Genomic DNA, 19,687 nt, shown 5'->3' on the forward strand with positions numbered 1-19,687 from the left:
AATGAAGATTCTCTGTACTTCAGTAGACCAACCCCAGTGAGTGCATTGCGAAGAAGCAGTAAAACAGAGTTTTTTTGCAGTACTACAAAGCACGTAGCAGAACCTGCAATTGTAAGGAGCAAATGCAGCTGCCCCTGAATGTGTAGAAACACATTTTTTTAAACATTGCCACGTATTGTTAAGATAATTTCTGCCAAAATGATATCATGCCACTTCATACATGGTGCTTCAGTTATCATATAACGATACACCTAGCTGTTCTTAGTATCACATAGATCAACATGTAGTTTTGAAGCCAAATACAAACATTGACATACATTGTTGAATTCCTGTTCGAGAAATGCTATTTTGTGTGGTCTAACTGATTGAAATTTACATGCACAGGCTCAGTTAAAACCTGCTAACATATAGCAGGATTTGGAAGATCTTATTATTAATAATTGTTATTATATTATTAATTTTATTTGTTCAAAGAGCTTCACTGTTAACTTCTAATTTAACTATTTAAATGATAACATTCAAAGCTTGTCATGGCAGCCTCTTGCTTAGGTTGATATTGAGCAGAGAATCTTTATGCATTGCATACTTAGCTGACATGATGTCCAAGAGATCCTACAAACTCAGCTGGTGTGTTTAACACTCTGAGATCACAATTTGGATGAGCTTTCCACTGTCATGTCCAGGTCCTTTTTTCTGGAATCCAAAACCCGGCATGACGTTTACACTGGCTATAAATGTCTTATTTGAATGCCAAACGCAGTAAAAAGCCTCTAGGAACCAATGTTGTTAATATGGATGCTCAGAGAATTTCATTTCTTGGAAGGGGAGCATTCTAGGTGTGAAAAGGTCAGTGTCAAAAATGAAGACTGCTCTTAAATAAAGTGACATATGGCTGCAATAGATTAAGAGAGGCAGACTAACACTTTCCTAGAACACTTTTTCCAGAACCATTTTTTTATAAACCTGTCTGTGGCATTGCTTACTTTAATTCCCCCATAATGCCGTAGTCAGTAATTTGATCATAAAAAGGTAAAAAATTATTACTGCTCTTTAGTAAATTATAAAGAAGAACTCCAGCTAAACAGCTAATCTATCTCTAAGCCGTGAGGCTACTTGTGACCAGGAAGTGTTATAATAAAATTTTTGTTCTTTATAATTAAAGGAAAACTATGAGGTGGTCGATTTCCACTCATCCTCATAGTTAGAGCCAACCTGTGACAAAGAATCTGTCACAGGTCAGCTCTCTTGATCAAGAAGTAAGCAGAAACATGCACCGATCCGCTCACTTCCTGATCGTCTCCCTGCAATCATCCGTCCCGGCTGCGGTGCTCTCAGTATGTCGCCGGCAATAGCCCTCGATATACTGAGCTTTGGGTCACGGGAGGAGGTTAGTATATGTCCTCCCGTGACCCTGAAGAGAACTATGGGGAAAAACACTTACTATATAGTTCTCTTTTAAAGGTGTTGTTATGGAGCCACCAATGTGACTGTGCATATTTAAAGTGCTATTAAAGCCAAAATGTTTTCAAGCTTAACAAATGCTAAATAAATCACTTACAATTTATGCTTCTCCTTGAGGTTTAAAAGTTTTAGCTGCAGAATCAGTTGGTCTTCTAAACACTGGCCCTAATATGCTGTTTTATTATGTGACTCATTTGCCTTGCAGTGTACTATGGAGCCACCCTTGAGTGTGCTACCAAGGCATGACAAGACAAGCCACTCACTTTCCCCACCTTCTCCAAACCAGTAGATGGACAGCTGGAGACTATGTTGTCCCTTGTGATCTTGTGCTCAACAGTAGGTTCAGGGAAGCCAAGCTGAGAAATCGGAGCAAGCTGTTTGAAAATATTTGACTTTAAAGAAATATTTTTCTGGACAATGTATACCTGTTTGATCTGGATTCATTTTTGAAAAAACATTTTTGAGTTTAATACTACTTTAACTTTAGACGTTTTGTCCATATTAAAGCAAATCTGTTTTTTGCCCATTCATGTAAAAGTAACAGGTTTGCTGGGTAGCAGACATGGTAAGGAATCTGTAAAGAGATCAAATACGTAGAAAGAAAGCATAGTAGGACTGTTTTTGCACTTAGAAGACCACCATATAAAAATCTATTCCCATACTAATAGCTTGGCACCAACAGTAAAACCCAACAAAAAACATAATTCATTGCAATGTATTTCACAAAAATGCTCTAATTTTCTTTAATGTGTCATTTACACATTAATTAATGGTCAATTAACATTCATTAACGGTATTAGTTAACGGTCGTGATGTAATTTTCTTTGTGTCTTTAATATCATCTGATGATGTGAATTAATGTTTCCCATTATTTCTTTATTGGTTATCAGGCAAATCATCCCATGTGTCACTGGCCTGTGATTGACACTTCCCTGATATGTATAAGAATTGCATATCTGTAAAAAAATAAGTCAAGGCAACTGGACTTGCTGTATTTTTCTTGAAGATGTCTCACTGTTCATCCAACCAGCTTTCTCAATTCAGAATTACTTGTACAAAAAATTATCTGGGAATAAATATGGTGAATGTTGCTCCAATCCACATAATCTGCTAGACGCAACCAAGTGTTGATTGCATTTGCATAATTGAATCTAGGAGGTGTTTAATACCCTGCCCAGAGAGAGGTGTTAAAACAGCATTGCATGTGGCAGAGAATAGATGACCATTTTTACATAAATGGTCTCTTTTACACCTCTTTTAAACCAGTCTTCCTCCCTGTCTAAGATGCGTACTTGACTGTCTTCAAAGAAGTGACCTTTTTCCTTTAGATGTAGGTATACTGTTGAATCCTGACCAGAGGGTTTGGCTCTTCTATGCTGTGCCATACGCTGGTGTAGCTGCTGTTTTGTTTCACGGGCATACAATTCTGAGCACTCCTCACTGCACCAAAGTGCAGCCAAAGGCAGCTGATGTACGGCTGATTTCAGCCGATGTACAGCTGAAATTAGCCGTACAAGCCTGAAGTGAATAGCCGAACAGCGTTCGGCTCACTTCACTTTGGCTGGGTTATTCACTCGGCTGCCTTCAGCAGGTTTGTGAATAACCCCTTTAGTCTTTCATAGTGAAGAAGTGACAGGAAGCATCGACTGTAGTGCTGGTTGCTGAATTTGAGGTCTGTTGGGCTTGGTATTAGAAGAATGTACTGAGCTCCCAGTGAGATGTAGTTTGGAGTGCACCCAAGGGCAAGTGCCCTTTTTTTGCCCTATGGGCTTTGTGGGTTAGTGACTTTAGAAAGCATTGCAGAAAAGCATCAGTCAGCAATGGCAGCCACTAGGTTATTGCATGTATCTGACTATGTTGCTATACATTCCGTAATGCCACATTTTCTTTTAAATGCCACAAGGTTGGAGTTTGCAGGCGAAACCAGATCCACTTAGTCAGATCCTTGTTCAAAACACAGGAAGAGTTCATGCGGCAAAACTTTGTATGTGGTAAAATGAGCCCACTGCAGGTCCTACTTTATTGCATCCATTAGATAATGACTATATGTATTTATTATTTATGGATTTATGTCATAAAGAAATTTTAATAAAATAAATGTTCAGAGTCTGATTGTCTAATACTAATATACTATAAAAATATATGAAACATTACTTATTTCTAGAGTTACTGTTGCATAAGGAGCAAATTATTGACAATCAATAATAAAAAAAACAAATGATCGAGTTTATTTATAAACATCTTACTAAAGGTATCCTTTTTTTCTTTTTATAGCCAATCCAACGTATTCTCAGTCAATGGATTGTCCTCAAGGTTACAAACGCATCAATGCCACATTTTGTCAAGGTAAATAACAGAAACTAAAATTAAGATTTCATTTATTGTTGAGAACATGGATATGCATTTCTTAAATTGCTAACACAAAAAAACTTCAATAGCAATGTTCCATTTGTGGGTAAAAAACACACTAGTCCTGTATTTCCTCTGGATTTTTTAATTGAAAATGTATGTTTGTTATCCTCTGTGGCTAAAGCTGGCCACAGAGCTTAGGTAGATTATACTGTACATTAACATTCAGCTCTGTGAGATGTGTGCTGCAAGCATTTGCACAGAGGTCCTGGTGCAGAGAGTGGTGCCCTACCCTTAAACTAACATTTCCTGTCACCCTAAAAGTAACCTTTAAATGAACCCTAACACCAATCCCCTTGTAACCCTAAGACTAACCTGCTTTGTAATGCTACATAGTAGCATAGTAACATAGTATGTAAGGTTGAATAAAGACCAAGGTCCATCCAGTTCAACCTATGTATGTGAGTGTGTGGGTGTATGTATGTTACTCTAACACTTCCCAATATCCCTGTAGATTCTGTGAAAGAAGAAACTGATCCAGAGGTTTCTTGAATTTATCAATCTTATTCGCAGATACCACTGCCTGTGGTAGTGAGTTCCAACTTGCACCACTCTCACAGTGTAACACCCCGTGTGAATTCTAAGATTACCCCCCTCTCTTCTAACCTCTTGTTGTGTCCCAGGGTTCTCAATACAGTTTTGGGATTAAACAGTTTGTTCCTAATATTGGGGTCCCCATTGATGATTTTGAAGACTGCAATAAGGCCCCCTCTTAATCGCCTCTTTTCTAAGGTGAATATGTTTAGATTTTTAATGCTGTCTTCATAACTCAGGCCTTCAATTCTATTTATTAATTTTGTAGCCCTTCTCTGAACTCTCTCCAGTTCCAGGACGTCCCTCCTGAGAGTCGGCGACCAGAACTGTACCGCATACTCAAAATGGGGCCAAACCAATGATTTATGAAGTGGAAGAATTACTCTTTTAATACATGCCAGTATCTTGTTAGCTTTACTGGCTGCTGCTGCACATTGCTTACTATTGCCAAATCTGTGATCTATAAGCACCCCCAGACCTTTTTCTATGTCTGGCTTCCCTAAAGTAGCACCCCCCAAGTAGTAGTTTGCGCACATTTTCCTTACGCCCATGTGCATAACCTTACATTTTTCAACATTAAATCACATTTGCCATCTTGTAGCCCATGCCTCAATTTTGCTTAGCTCCTGTTGTAGTGTGAATATCTCTTGTTCAGAATGTACTGCTCTGCAGAGTTTAGTATCATCCGCAAAAACTGAAACTGAGCTATTTAGTCCAATCTCTATGTCGTTGATAAATAAGATGGACAGGATTGGTCCCAGGACTGAACCCTGGGGCACCCCACTCCCCCCTTGCCCAAATAGTGAATTACCCATTTATCACTACCCTATGGGTCCATTCTTGCAGCCAATTTTCCACACATGTACATACAATTTCTTCTAGACCTGTAGACCTTAGTTTATGGGTTAAACGTTTGTGGGGTACTGTGTCGAATGCTTTAGCAAAGTCCAGATACACCACATCTTCTGGCATTCCTTTGTCTAATTTAGTACTTACTTCCTCATAAAATGTTAATAGATTGGTCTGGCAAGAATGGTCCTTCATGAAACCACATTGGTTACCACTTATAAAAGCAGTTTTATTTGCAAATTCCTGCATGTAGTCCCGTATCATGCTTCGAATATTTTACACACAATTGATGTTAAGCTGACAGGCCTGTAGTTTCCCGATGCACAACTTTTCCCCTTTTTTGAATATTGGTACTATATTTGCTCTCCTTCAATCAGCTGGGACCATACCTGTCATTATACTGTCCATAAAAAATTTGGTACAAGGGTCTGGCTATGACTTGACTAAGTTTCTTTAGCACCCTCGGACGTAACACGTCTGGTCCTGGCGATTTGTTTATATTTAATCTTTCTAATCTCTGCATTACTCTGCTCTCTGTTAGCCACAGAGATGTGTTAAAACTGGTACTACTATCTCGCCAGCTGATGCCCTGATCAATGCCCACGTCCATCTCGTCTGTTAAGACTGGAGAAAAGAATGCATTTAACATATTCGCTTTCTCACTGTCATTGGTAGCTGACCTCCACTCGTCATCATTTATGGTGCCTATGTGTTCCGTCCGTACCTTCTTACTATTTATAAATTTAAAGAATTCCTTGGGGTTCTTTTTGCTTAATGGTTCTATGTGCTCTTTATATTCTACTTTTGCTGCCCTGATTGCTTTTTTTACATTTTTGTTGCATTACTTGTAATTTTGAATGCCGGTGCTGTCCTCTCTGATTTATATTTTTTGAAGGCCTTATCCTTTTCTCTTATGTGTTGTTTTACCTTGCTTTTTAACCACCCTGGTTTAATTTTTGCTTTTCTGAATTAAGTGGTAAACGGAATGCACTGGCAAATTGTGTTATTCAAGATTGCCTTGAAACATCTCCATTTCTCCTCTTTGTTCCTATTCAAGAACATTTCATCCCAATTTATGTCACATAGTAGGCCTCTTAGTTTATTAAAGTTAGCTTTTCTAAAATTGAGTCTTGTTGTAACACATATATACCCCACCGTCAAGCCTAAAACAAATTGAAATGCAACTTCTTGTTTGCATACTCTTTTCTCTTAAGCTACAATCCTCTGTGCCAAACACCAGCTTACCTGTGTTGAAGATAACAGTGCTAAAGTCATGGTGGGGGAATCTATTTCTTCATTTAATAGCAGATAACATACATAAGCCACCCTCGTAAAACAAACCAGCAAATAGCCATGCATGTCTGTGCACTCAGCACACAGATTGGGAGCGACAGTATTTTGCACCAATTAGGGCTGTATTTCTTTGCACAACTCTTGTCAGTCCAACAATGTAAACATGCTGACAGAAGAGAAAAGCACAGGCATGATCTCATTATTGTGCTACTGCTCCTCTATTGTCCAGTCAACAGGCTGGGGTGGGTCTTCTAGGATGCCTGACATTCAGAGATCTCACTAAGCTTTCTAAAAGAGACCAGAACCACTGGTTGATCAGAATTTAAAATCTTTTGTCAGGTTCAACATGAATGTGTTTTTATTACGTATGTAGCTGTTTGCCTAGAATTCAGCAGTTTTAATCTATGCAGCCATTACTGGTCATTAGAATGTACCTAAACTCTAGTGTAGCCTAATTGAGGCTTCACCTACATGTCATAGAAAGCCAATAGTTGCTTCTGAAGATTTATTGAATTACTAAAGATTTAATGATTTCTGACAATTTCTATCACACCCTTTACTGGTAATGTGATTGCTGGTGATTACAGTAATACAATGCATGTAGTCAGCTGATGAGAGATTGCCATAATTAACAAACACTTACAGGGTTATTCACAAAAGGGTGACGAGTTTGGTGAAGGCAGGAGAAGTGAACAATCTAAGACAACATAGCTGAACTGGAAACTGAGCTAGACTGGATAATCTTTCCAAATAAGCTATGTTGTCCTAGATTGTTCACTTCTCCTGCCTTCTCCAAACTCTTGACACTTTAGTGAATAGCCCTGAAAATATTTATATTGCATGTATAGCTGAGTATACATTTTCTCAGACCCGATTGGTTTAAATGTGTGTGTACATTTTGTTTTGAGAAATTGTAATTGTTCTTAAAATCCAGTCTCAGTCTGAGATGTTTAAGTGATTAATAGGTACAGCATGATTATTTCTTGATAGCTAATGCAGGGAACTAGCTACTTCTAATATATTTAGTAGCAACAAAGGATCATCTGTGTCATTGAATTATTTGAGAAACCAAAAGAGCTTCTAGAGCAATATTTATCTTTTCCAAAGGAATTATTTATTATGATTTATTGTATATTCTCACAAGTATGATCAAGGGAAAAATGGGAAAGGATGCACATTTATTCTAATTTTAGTGTATTATTTACTGACATTAAATTATTGTGGGTTAGTTTACTGGGATACAAGAAAATCTGTTTTATAAATGGCCTTGAAGAACTCTTATTTAATGAGCTTTAGTGGCAATGATTTATATGGTTTCTTTGTCTTCATTGTGGGAAATGGGTGATGTATTTAAACACTGGGTAAACTGTATTTACATTCCCAGAGTTATATCCTAAAGTGTATGTAAAGGCAAATTATGTTCCTCTGTTTTGGATAGGGAAGATGTAGACTCTTTGTCAAGATTTTATTGCTCTCTATATCCCCACTGGATTCACCCAGGTCCTGGTTACCAGGACAAAAAGTTAGGAAACATCACCAAGGCAAGAGATGACAGAAAATCCTCCAATAGGCTCACCTGCCCTGTGGCAACTGTCTAGATTAGCTAGAAACTTGGAGATTCCCTCTTATTTCCTGTTGCGTCTCCAGGACAGGCAGTGAAAGGGAATATCTCTATTTGGATACAGACAGAAAAATATAATCTAATAGGGATTTTGATCCTTCCATACCCTACCTAAAACACAAGAACAAAGTTGGCTTTACATTAACATTAAGAGTATTGTTTACTCCTATTGATGTTATATCTTGTTCAGCAATTTATTGGGATAGAGGAATTGTTATAGTTCAGGGCTCCTGTCTGTAGTGTGTTACAGTATTGTTTCAAGGCTCAAATAAGATGAAATGACAGCCTAGTAGGTTACATTCTGAATATCCCAGCCCACTTACTATAAAGAAGTTCCCAGGTTGAATTCAGTCTCATGAAGGGGAGCTTGGCATGTAGTGGGTATAAAGTATAAGGTGAATCAGGGTGCAAAAAAACAAAATACCTTTTAATAGTGGTCACATGACTGCTACCTTGCCTTCTTTCTCCAGCAGTTTGGAGGGCTGGTGACTAAAAACAAAGCTCAACAGCTTCCGCTGACATCAAAGATCTCAGGAGCTCTTTTACTCCATGGTTATCTGTGTCACTCAAGCTGAGCAGGGCTGGATAGAGGATATGTCAGCAACAATCCAGCAAGCCATGTGTTTAAACTATGTTTAAATGCACTTACTAACCTCCTTGGCGGTATTCCCGAGTGTGGCTCGGGGTTAATTTTCAGTACCATAAGTGTTAACCCCGAGCCACACTCGGGATTACAGTCTCTTACCTTGTCCAGGATCCCAGCAGCGTCCTCCATCTTCCGTCCTTCAGCTACTACAGCGCTGAGCCAATCACGGCAGGCTGTGTATTCTTTAATACAAAGCCTGCATTTACTGAATGCAAAGCCTGCCGTGATTGGCTCAGCGCTGAGCTAATCATGGCAGGCTTTGTATTAAAGATTGGCTCAGCGCGGTATACTGTATGTAGCCGAAGCTACATACAGTATACCGAAGTATACCCGGCGTATAAGGCGACCCCCGATTTTCGGGCGATTTTTTTGGGTCTCAAACCCCGTCTTATACGCTGGCAAATACGGTAGTAAGAAAGTCTGTGTGAAAATCACAGGAGGTTAAAAATATAAGTGACATATGTCCACATATGTAGACTTATTCTTATAAAGACAAATGTTTACCAAGAACCACTTGATGAGAGTCACTTAGGGGTCTATTCACGAAGCTGCCGAGGGCAGCCGAGTGAATGACACAATCACCCACTACATGTGTAAATTAAAAGCAATTCTTTACACTTTAAAAATAATGTTTAGTATTTATTAAACTTTTAGATTTGTATACTGAATTTAATTTGGCAGAACCCCTTAAACTCTAAGAAACACAGTTTGGTGAACACATACTGCTAAGAAAATCTGCTTGTCTTTCTCTTGTTCTCTCTCGCTCTATTCAGTATATAGCCAGAAATCAAGCAAAACCATCTTATTTTAGTTTTATATGTAAACAAACATTGTGTTTCTTACCTCAGATCAGCTTGCTATGAAATATTCCAAACTTAGAATACTTATTTTAATAAAAAGTTGCATAGTCATAAACTTACTGTAAATAAAATAAATAAAAAGTAATGTGTAGCAGGTTATTTTATTAATAAATAATGTTACAGGGTGCTATGACACAGCTATACAGGTCTCAACTAAGATATGACCTCAATAACATATACTGTATAAGACAAGGAGTTTAGGCATGTACAGTGTTTCTGATGCTTTAAGGGTTTCAAGGAGCATGTGGATGTCTCCACTGTAAATACAGAGGTTTCTATCCCACAAAATTATATCATCATGCTGGCAGTAACATCATCATTTATGGGGCATATTGTATTTCTTACATTTGTGCCGAAAGGATCAAAGTCTTATGAGAGGAAGGCAAAACATGCATGTTTACTGCACTAAAGTTGTCCAGAGGGGAACAGTTATTAAAGTACTCTATATCTGAAACCAAATTTTTTTTTAGCTTTAGACCCCTTTCAGATGAGTGGTCTGATTGGGTCCATCTGTCAGTTTTTCAGCTGGACCCAATTGGATGCTAGGTCAAAAACAAACAGATCAGAGATCTGATTCGCTGGATCGTATCCCGCTGGAACAGGGGTAATCTGATGTAAATGGACATATGTCCATTTACATCAAATTCCCCATAGACCAATATGGAGTTCAGCACTTTCAGTTTTTTGGAGGAGAAAACTGTACGGACACGGATGTCACAGCGGTGACATCCGATCTGTACTGCTGTGATCAGGAGAGGATCTGTAGACGGATCCTCTCCTGACACGCTCATGTGAAAGAGGCCATAGATAAAGTATGAAATGTTTAAACCCTGGTCATGTTTTTTTTTGCTGTCTGTGCTGTTTCCTTTTAATTCTTGTCTCAAAGAAATAACTGAAAGTGAGAAGAAATGTCTCCATTTCTCCAGTAAAGGGGGAAATACCCTTTAAGACAGTTGTCACTGGAACATGTGATCCCATTAGAATATTTTCCTCTGGTCCTCTAACAGTGTCTACTGATAGAAAGTGGTACTGGGGGGCAGCATGTGCTTTGCTTTATATACAAAGCTATTTACAAAATGTACAGACCACCACATGAGAGAAAAGTGAGATGGTTTCATGTTCTATGAATTATATAGAGCCTCCTGACTCCCCTGTACCCCTTCCTCCTAGAGTTCTTTTCCTGAATTTAGCCACAAATGTCCGATGGTGAACAAAAAGAGAAAACAACATGACAAAAAAAGTTATCATAAGGTTTACATTTTAAGAATGAATGTAATTTACTCTAATTCTGCTGACCAAGGCACTGGCTAAAGAGTTTTTTGTAAATACATCCCAGGATACACTTTCAAGCCTAACTAAACCCTCCTAAAATAGCATTGCACTGAAGTAAGGGTTGCATATACAGTAATAAATATGCCACTTTTTCAACTATCCCATAATTGACCAGCTAAGTTAAATTGAAGCACTTCCCCATAATTACAGTGACTTATATAACAAATTGTATCAGATACTGGCTTTTTGGCTAAATATAACAAATGTTTACCTAAACCAGATTTCTACAGTTTGATGAATTTTCATCTTTACATTATTGAAGATCCTACTTATCTATCATTCTACTTACTGAGAGCGCCCCCAACATTGGCTGTCTAATGCTGAACCTGGCAAAAATAATATTGTTGTTATTGGTTTTCATACATAAGATTGGTATGGCTGGCTGTCGAACACCCAATGGTTGGTTGCCATACCCTCCCCCCCTTCTCTTACCTCATATGTGCCATATCAATATCTTTGTCTGGATGTCTACCCTGTTTGCTTTATTCCAGTTTAAACATGTGAGTGGATTGAATAACTTTTTTATATGTGCTTTTTTATACACTACAACATAGCTGTAGTATGTATTTTCTAATAAAAAAGTAAATAACCATGCCTCTTTCCCCTTTGTTTTTATTAGCTAAGTGCTGCAGCATGATTTCAAAGACCCTTTACTGCATGTAGGAAAGTAGGACCGTGTCTCTCATACACAAGCCCTCCTGTGGTCCCATATGCCCCACTGACCACTGCTCTAATCAACATTACTTTCCATTCCTGAGCAGCACTGTTGATTAGAACAGTGTTCTGTGGGCATATCGGAGATCTGGGCTGCTGCTTGTGCATGAGAGGGACAGTCCGACTCTCCCAAAGCTGCCAGCCCGGGGGTTTTCAATTCTTTTTGCAGCACTTAGCAGATGAAAACAATTGTAGCAGGGCATATTTATTAATGTATATGCAGCCTGTCTGATCAGTTGGGCTTTATATTTTGTTTTGCTAAGTATTATATTATTTTTGTGGAGCAATAAGGGCATAGAGCTTACAATTTCCCAGAATACAGCAGATACTCATCTTGTAAAAATACTGAAATATGTATCTTTCCAAAAGATTACTTCATTAAAAAAAAATCTTGTTCTAACCATAAATGTGTATTATTTAAGCATTCCACAATGTCTACCAGCTCCCATGAGCTCAGATAGAGCCTTTGTGAAATATGTTTTCTTACAAAAATGCACTTGGTTTCATGCATGTGTTTCCAATATATAATTAAACGTGATGCCTGTTATTCTGTTTTATGAGCTTAAATCTGTGTTCTGTGTTTCAGCATGGTTATAATTATTTACTTATGTATAGATAAGTGCAGAGTGTTATATTCTTTGTGGATGAATTCTAAAAGTTGGACAAGGAAAAATGGAACCATGCCCACAGATATCAATCGGTCTGCATCCTCTAGATCCAAGTTAAAAAAAGAGAAGCTGGAACTTAAATGGTTGCTGTGGGCATCAGCCCGCATTTTTCTTTGTGCCGATCTGTAAGCTTCTAGTACAAGCCTTCTATATGCAAATTTAGTACAAAATGAGCAAGATTGAATGTTCTCCTATACTAGTCTAGACATTTTAGACATTGCTCCCCTGATCTTGTAAAAATTATTTCCTAATACATTTAAAATGCATACTCCAAGCATCCATGTATATAAGCCCAAAGACTTGGGATACTAGGCTTTTTGCTGTGTCATGAACTACGGTTTGCTTTGTTTCAGCTTGGCTCATCGCACCTCATGGTTATGTTAAACAAGGGGTCATTGACCCTTGTAATAAATTAACACATTATTCACATGTACACAGGAAAATAATTTTTACCTGCACTGTCTTGTGAATGTGTGAATGGCACATAAAATATAAGTGATTGCTGTGGCATCTCATCCACCTTTGCCTTTCTGAATAAATGCTGTCATTAATCTTCATGTATAAATGCTAGTGACAAATAGTACTTTTGGTAATAAATTCTCATAAAGGCAATTAGGTCACTTTTTAACCTTTATCCTGCATAAACAGGTACCAGATGGTTGATCTCTAACAACCTTTAAAGTATTTAGTTAATTATAAATTCCATCATCATCTACAATAAAAGTGTTATAATTATCATTAGGTGGTCCAAAAGAGATCCTCTTTAAAAAAAAAATTGCAACCAGAGTGATTTTTCTAAAACTGTCAAAATGTTAATTTCCTTTCAGTATGGCAAACTTGTACTTTCTGTACATTTTGTTTATAGATTATCCCTAGAAACCCATCTGGGATCTCTGAGATACTTTCCAAAACTCATTATAGCTAATTGGTTGCAGCTGATATTCCTTTCCTTCTGACAACATTGAGATTGCTAAGATGATGATATTGAACGCATACCCTACCATTGAGACATTTGTAAAAATGAACGCAAAGCATGTTCACTTGGAAGAGTTTTTTTTCCCTCAAGAAAACGTTAAAATATTAACACATTTAAACCAGTATCTTATACTGTAACTCCTTTTTCTTCTAGGTGTACTACTTCTCATTTGTGTATACATATTAACACACTAGATATTTAATAATAATTGTGCACACACGTTGGGCCTAATTTTCTTAAAGTGACCCTATCAGGAAAATAAAGTGCCTGAAAGCCCTCCCTCCAAAACTTGCCTCGCTTGCTGCCTGCACTGATGGACCCTGCTTTGTTGAGGAGAAATCTTCTATCCTCTGAAGTCTGCTGAAAAAAACAGCATTAACTAAAGTGTTGATTTTCTGGCCACCTTCTGCACTTAGTGGTTCCTCTCACCAACCTCTACTTCATTAGAGGACACAGTAGTGACACAGTATTGAAGTTAGCCTTCCTAAAATCGAGTGTTTGTGTCGTGCCTGCCTGTGTGTGGTCACTGCCCCTAGGTTCTCTCCGATTTCTACATCTGCAATTAATTATTAAAAGTAATTATTAAATAGAGCAGAGCATTTTTCCTAGTGGGTATTTCAACTAATTGTCCCATAAAATTATCTCGGAGAGTGTTCAAGAAGTGACGGGCCCTTCTTGAGTTAGCTGTTTCTGTTGCCCAATCGATATCCGTATAAATTAAAATCCGCCATAATTATGATATTGCCTTGCCTTCCCGCTAGTTCTATCTGTGACAATAGTTGAGTCTCCTCCTCCCCAATGTTCGGAGGCCTGTAGCATATCCCCACCAGTAATTTCTCTTTTTTTCCAATTATTTTCAATTCTATCCATAGCAGTTCAGCCTTATCCCCTCTCTCCTGTGCTATATCATCACACACATTCACTGCCAGGTCATTCCTGACCTACAGGCATATGCCTCCCACTCTTCCTTCTCTATTCCTTCGGAATAATGAATATTCACTGATAGTTGCTGCTCAGTCATGCGGGCCATCTAGCCAGGTTTCTGATATTTCCACTATGTTATATTCCTCTCTTTGTAGTATTAGTCCTAATTCCTCCAGTTTGTTTGTCAGGCTTCTAGCATAGGTGAACATGCATTTCAAGTTTTTACTTGTGCTTACAATTTTATTGTTGCCCCCAGTCTGGCTACTGCTGCGTGTGCCCAAATTTTGTGCATTTAATTTTAGTTTTACACACTATGATACTCCCCACACAATATACCTTAGAACATTTTTACTTTTAGTGCTTTTTTTCCCAGTCACCATTAATGATAACAGTATGCATTGCATGTCAATTTGTTCATAGAAGATTCCATTGATTACACCTAAAATTATTAGATCTAAAACCATTAGAAAAAAAATCAAAATTATATTTTAACCCCACCAACACCTAGATGGTGCATATTTAGACATAATGCACACTACAGTAAAACACAGTTCTTAGTAAATTCGCTGTATGTTTACCATCACCAGTGTACAATTATCTGTGCACATTATGGGTACATGGTAATGTAAGGATACAATCTGATAGTTTGCGCAGCTAACAAAGTGCTGCTATGTTTTTATATGCAGAAAGAATAGAAATAAACAAATGTACTTTAAATTGGTTGCTTTATTATACTTATATTCCCTTACAACATATATCCAGTATAGTCTAATTCATTGTGAGTTATTTATCATTCACATGATGTAACGCTGCAGTTCATTACCAGCACACTTTGCGATTGTGTGTGAGTCATTCCAGCCAAAGTTTCATCTTTCATAAATATACTGCTGAGCTAATCCAGGAATTTCCCCCTTTTTCAACTTGATCACTTTGACCTGCATATCTGAGGCCCACAGATGTCTTCAGGAGCGTAAATTTGGCAGCCACCTCTAAAACCTGGCTTGTTCACTCAGGACATAGACCACCTTTTTTATTCAAGCTGTGCCAAGATGCATGCATGCTTGGCTTGGTTAGTGTTTTCATTTACTGCCCATGAATGAGTGTTCATGTCAAGATTACTTTGTCTGCATACCATGATAGCTACATATTAAAATGACAACAGTTTTGGTAAATGAATACGATGGAGTTAGCATACACTTTAGTATATGAACTGTCTTTATACCTTCAGTAAATCAACCAGTGTTTGTGTGTGTGTGCATACCTGCATATCACCCATTTTTCTTTACAGTGCTGTGAAACCCGTAATTAACCACTTCCCGTCCGGGGCAATTTCTTAATTTTTGCACGCACGTGATAAAATCTGAATTTTTGTCTAGAAAACAGCTTAAAAACCCAAAACAATGATGTATTTTCTGACAGCAGAGGCACTATAGAATAAAAAAAATGCTAGTTGAAGTTTATTATTTCGCACGATATATGTTTATCAAACCAATATTTTTAGGGTAAATACACTAAAATGATTTTCAGGGTACGCAAACAGAATATAATACCCAATTTTTTGGTAAAATATAACAGATGAGATCATGTCGGGTAAATAGATACCAAACATGTCAAGCCTTAAAATTGTGTGCGCCCCTGAAATGCCATAAAACTACTGTACTGGACCTGAGCATAGGGGCGCTTTAAAAGCCTTTACTGCATATTGATTTAGCGTTAACAGTGAGTGATCGCCCTTGAGTTGTTGCTCTCATTTATCCTTTTTTGGCAGAATTTTTTTATTCTATAGTTATTTATATGGTTCTAGTGACTAACTCTAGTCCCAGACCAAAATTGTGATTCGTGATTATCCATAACTTTAGCAACTAGTCATTATTATCATGCTAATGTTTACTGTCTGTTGCCCTGCTGGTTATGTGTGTTAATGGTTTGTTTTATATATATATTTTAACTGATAACAATAAGTTGATAATGGCAACTTTGGTATTGGACCTTTGTTACTTTTATGTCCAGTAGTTTTAAGGTACAATTGTATTATAATGAATTATTATTGTGGATAGATAGATAGACAGATAGATAGATAGATGGATAGATATGACATTATTGTATTTGTAATTTGTAAAATATTTTGTAGAAAAGGGGGCTTTGCACAGAAATAAAAATATGGAACTGTAAAATTCGTATCCCAGACAGGGCCTTAAACTGACATTAAAGGCAACAAATTGCTGCTGTAAACACTTACCTTTTTTGATGCCTCTTGCTGCAATCATCCTTTTCCTTCCACAAGTTTCTGATAGTCTCTGATCCACCGCAGGCTCCACGTGTCCCACGGTGTCTGTCCGATGTGCGCGCGCCCAGCTGCATCCATTGAGCTTTAGTGTCTGTTTTCTCCCCTCTCCTTTACTGCGCATGCACTCGCACACTTCTTCTTCACAGCCATTCGAGAGCTGGGAGTGCTTCAGCCAGGAGCGAGCGGCACTGGAACAGGTAAGTAATTAGGAATTTGCATATTTTTTATTTATTTTTTAATCATGGGGCATACATCTACTGCTCGCTAGCAGTAGATATATGCCAAAAAGTAAGAGACTTTAATTATACTTTAACTACAGCCATAATAGCCATTGAAGCCCTGTCAGCATCATTCAGGGAGTTCTCACTATATAAATTTGTATTATAAACAAATTAGATCATATCTATGGAAGCAATTGAAAAAGCGCCAATTTTTCAAGATATCACTGAGATGACTCCTGCAAGGTATACTGCTTATACCCGTTCCAATTCACAGCCTTCATCACAAATAATAGGAATGGTTACCAAGTGGTTCTTAGCTGTATTCAAAACTGTCAAGAATTATTTCAGTGCAATTTGTTTAAGTTTTTTTAATATAAGATGAATTGTTATTTACATAATTTGAATTGCACTTTGTCACTGACATATTTTTCATATTTTTATTTTAAATAATTGGTTGATCAAGACAAATAGCATAATTTTTATCAACCTTATCACATTGGTCCTTCTCTAAAATTCAACAGCTGTTTGACATATTACTGAACTATTCTTGACTACAAGCAGGCAGATTATAGAGTAAACTATGCATCGTGAACTTAGTTACTGTATGCTAAGAACTAAATTTATGGTGGTCACCATGTTAATCGTGGATGAATGGAAACCACATTTGTAGCCTATGTGATTCAATAATTAGTAATGTTGGTAAATCATTTCCTTTCTCTATGATGTTCAAGTTTGTTTAACAATGTCAGTGCCAATTTAATATATTTTCAATAATACTTCATTTTGTTGTATTACAGATATTAATGAATGCTATATGCGAGGTGTATGTCCGAATGGGGACTGTTTAAATACCGTAGGCAGCTATAGGTGCACCTGCAAGCAAGGGTTTGTTCCTGATCCTACATATTCATCTTGTGTTGGTAAGAATATGAGTTCCTTTCACTGTTTACCTTCTACTAGTGTACTCACTAGGAAAAAGCTGGAATACTTGGTGGAATATGAAAAATTAATTTTCTCTTCTGTTCCTTCCATTGTTGAGCATTCCAACACTGAGCACTAAATAAAAGCTAGTTATGATAGACTGTAAATGTTCTTGTAATAGTACCACAAGGAAGTGAAGCATCCTTTTTTCCATCTAAAAATTAAAAAAAACAGGTAAATGCTATATATACAAATGTATTATCTACCAAGAAACCTTGTCACAATTTAATTAAATTTTTTTTACTCCTAAAGCTAAGAAATGTGATCTCTTAGGGTTCTATTCACAAAGAAGCCGAAGGATCTACCCGTAGCTTCGGCTGATCCTTCGGCTAGCTTCGGCCCCAGCACCCCTTCGGTTCAGTAAAACCGAATGGCTGCTTTACGGGCTACTCACTATAGCCAGTACAGCTCCCGAAGTCGGCCGGGCAGCTCAGCCGAGCCAATGGCATATGCTTCGGCTTGACTGAGCCGAGGTGAAAGCCGAAGATGGCCGAGCTCACTTCGCTTCAGGTCGGTCATTTACTCGGCTGCCTACGGCAGCTTAGTGAATAGACCCCTTAATGTTGCAGGTGCCTCACCCACAAATGTATTCAGTCAGCATACTTTGTGAACTTTGTGTTCTGGCAGGTAGTTCCTGTCACCAACTGTATCACATTTTCCTGAGTTTTCTAAATTTCATTCATATTTCTTTGGGTGCAAAAACCCTCTTTAATAGGTGAGCAAGATAGATTTACTTAAAGTACAATATTAAGTAATATATTTTGGCAAGCGTAGTACTATGGTTTTGTGAAAGGAGTTTATGTGGCAAGTGACCAAGATAAAATTATATGTACTCTGTCAATGACAGTAATTTGCACCTTCTACATTGGCAAGTCTCCAGTTCCTATCCTTTTTCAAGTCTTATTTCTCTATCCTCAACTATATGTAGAATATGTGTGACATGATGTGGACGGGTCAGGTTCATATAGATAAACACAGAAACAGAAGACAGTCCCAAACCCCAATTTTAAACGTTTAAATCATATATCTATCTGTTCCAGATATTTTATGCAGGAACATTTTTTAGTATACTTTTCCTTTCAACACCTGGCAGCCGAGTAGTAAAATTTTTGTAGCACAGACAAGCACATCCGTGCTTGAGTTAATAGGAATTTGTTATTTTGCTTCTGATATGCATTTGTGAAGCAGTGTGAAAAGATTTAGAAGGCAGTGTTTCAATTTACATTTAGATTTCATGGGGTGGGATTTCTTTGCTTCTAGTAAACCCAGTGTATCCTATTCACCATCTGAAATGCTTTTCTTCCCCTATAAAATTCACTGAGAAGCTCGGTATGTAAAGTGCTGCATAAATTGTCGGTGCTATCAAAATGCTTATAATAAATAAATAAGCTTTTATTTACTACATTGTTTTAATAAAGATCCTACTCTGATTTTTATAGGCTGACAAATGAATTGCATATGAACACTCCAACCTTAGGTTGGCAGTGTTCAATTGCAGACTGAAGGCTTTAAATTTTTTTTGAGTAAACTCTCCAGCCTGCATTTGAATTTCATAGATGACATGGTGATCACATGATAGGGTCTTGATAGGATGGAGCCGGCATCCCAGGCAATAAGGATGATTGCCCGGGAAGCTGGCTCCATGCTACCGGAAGTACCGGTATCGGTACTCGGTATCTGCAAGTACCGAAATATAAATATCGGCACTTGTACTGGATACTGGAAAAGCGTTATCGGTGCATCCCTACTTTTTATGACCCCCCACACACACAGACATACAGACACGCTTACCTGCGGCTGCGCGTCTCCTCTGCTGGGATTAGGAAGATACTCGGCATTCCTTGAACTTCCTGGTCCTGGTGGAGGATACTGAGGGCATTGGCTCCTTCATTAATGAAACTGTGACTGTAC

General features: G+C 37.8%; 1 protein-coding gene across 2 annotated transcripts in view; it reads left to right on the forward strand.

Annotated features, from left to right (window-relative positions):
- LTBP1 (latent transforming growth factor beta binding protein 1) overlaps window positions 1-19,687 on the forward strand; it is a 169,663-nt gene that overhangs the window by 49,138 nt on the left and 100,838 nt on the right. For both annotated transcript variants that reach the window (XM_018552900.1, XM_018552899.1), the window contains exons 5-6: window positions 3,736-3,807; window positions 17,593-17,715. In XM_018552900.1, coding sequence (XP_018408402.1) covers window positions 3,736-3,807; window positions 17,593-17,715 — 195 coding nt within the window. The remainder of the gene's footprint in view (window positions 1-3,735; window positions 3,808-17,592; window positions 17,716-19,687) is intronic.

The sequence above is a fragment of the Nanorana parkeri genome, unplaced genomic scaffold (assembly GCF_000935625.1).
Source record: "Nanorana parkeri isolate BGI_ZX_2015 unplaced genomic scaffold, ASM93562v1 scaffold100, whole genome shotgun sequence".
Lineage (NCBI taxonomy): Eukaryota > Metazoa > Chordata > Amphibia > Anura > Dicroglossidae > Nanorana > Nanorana parkeri.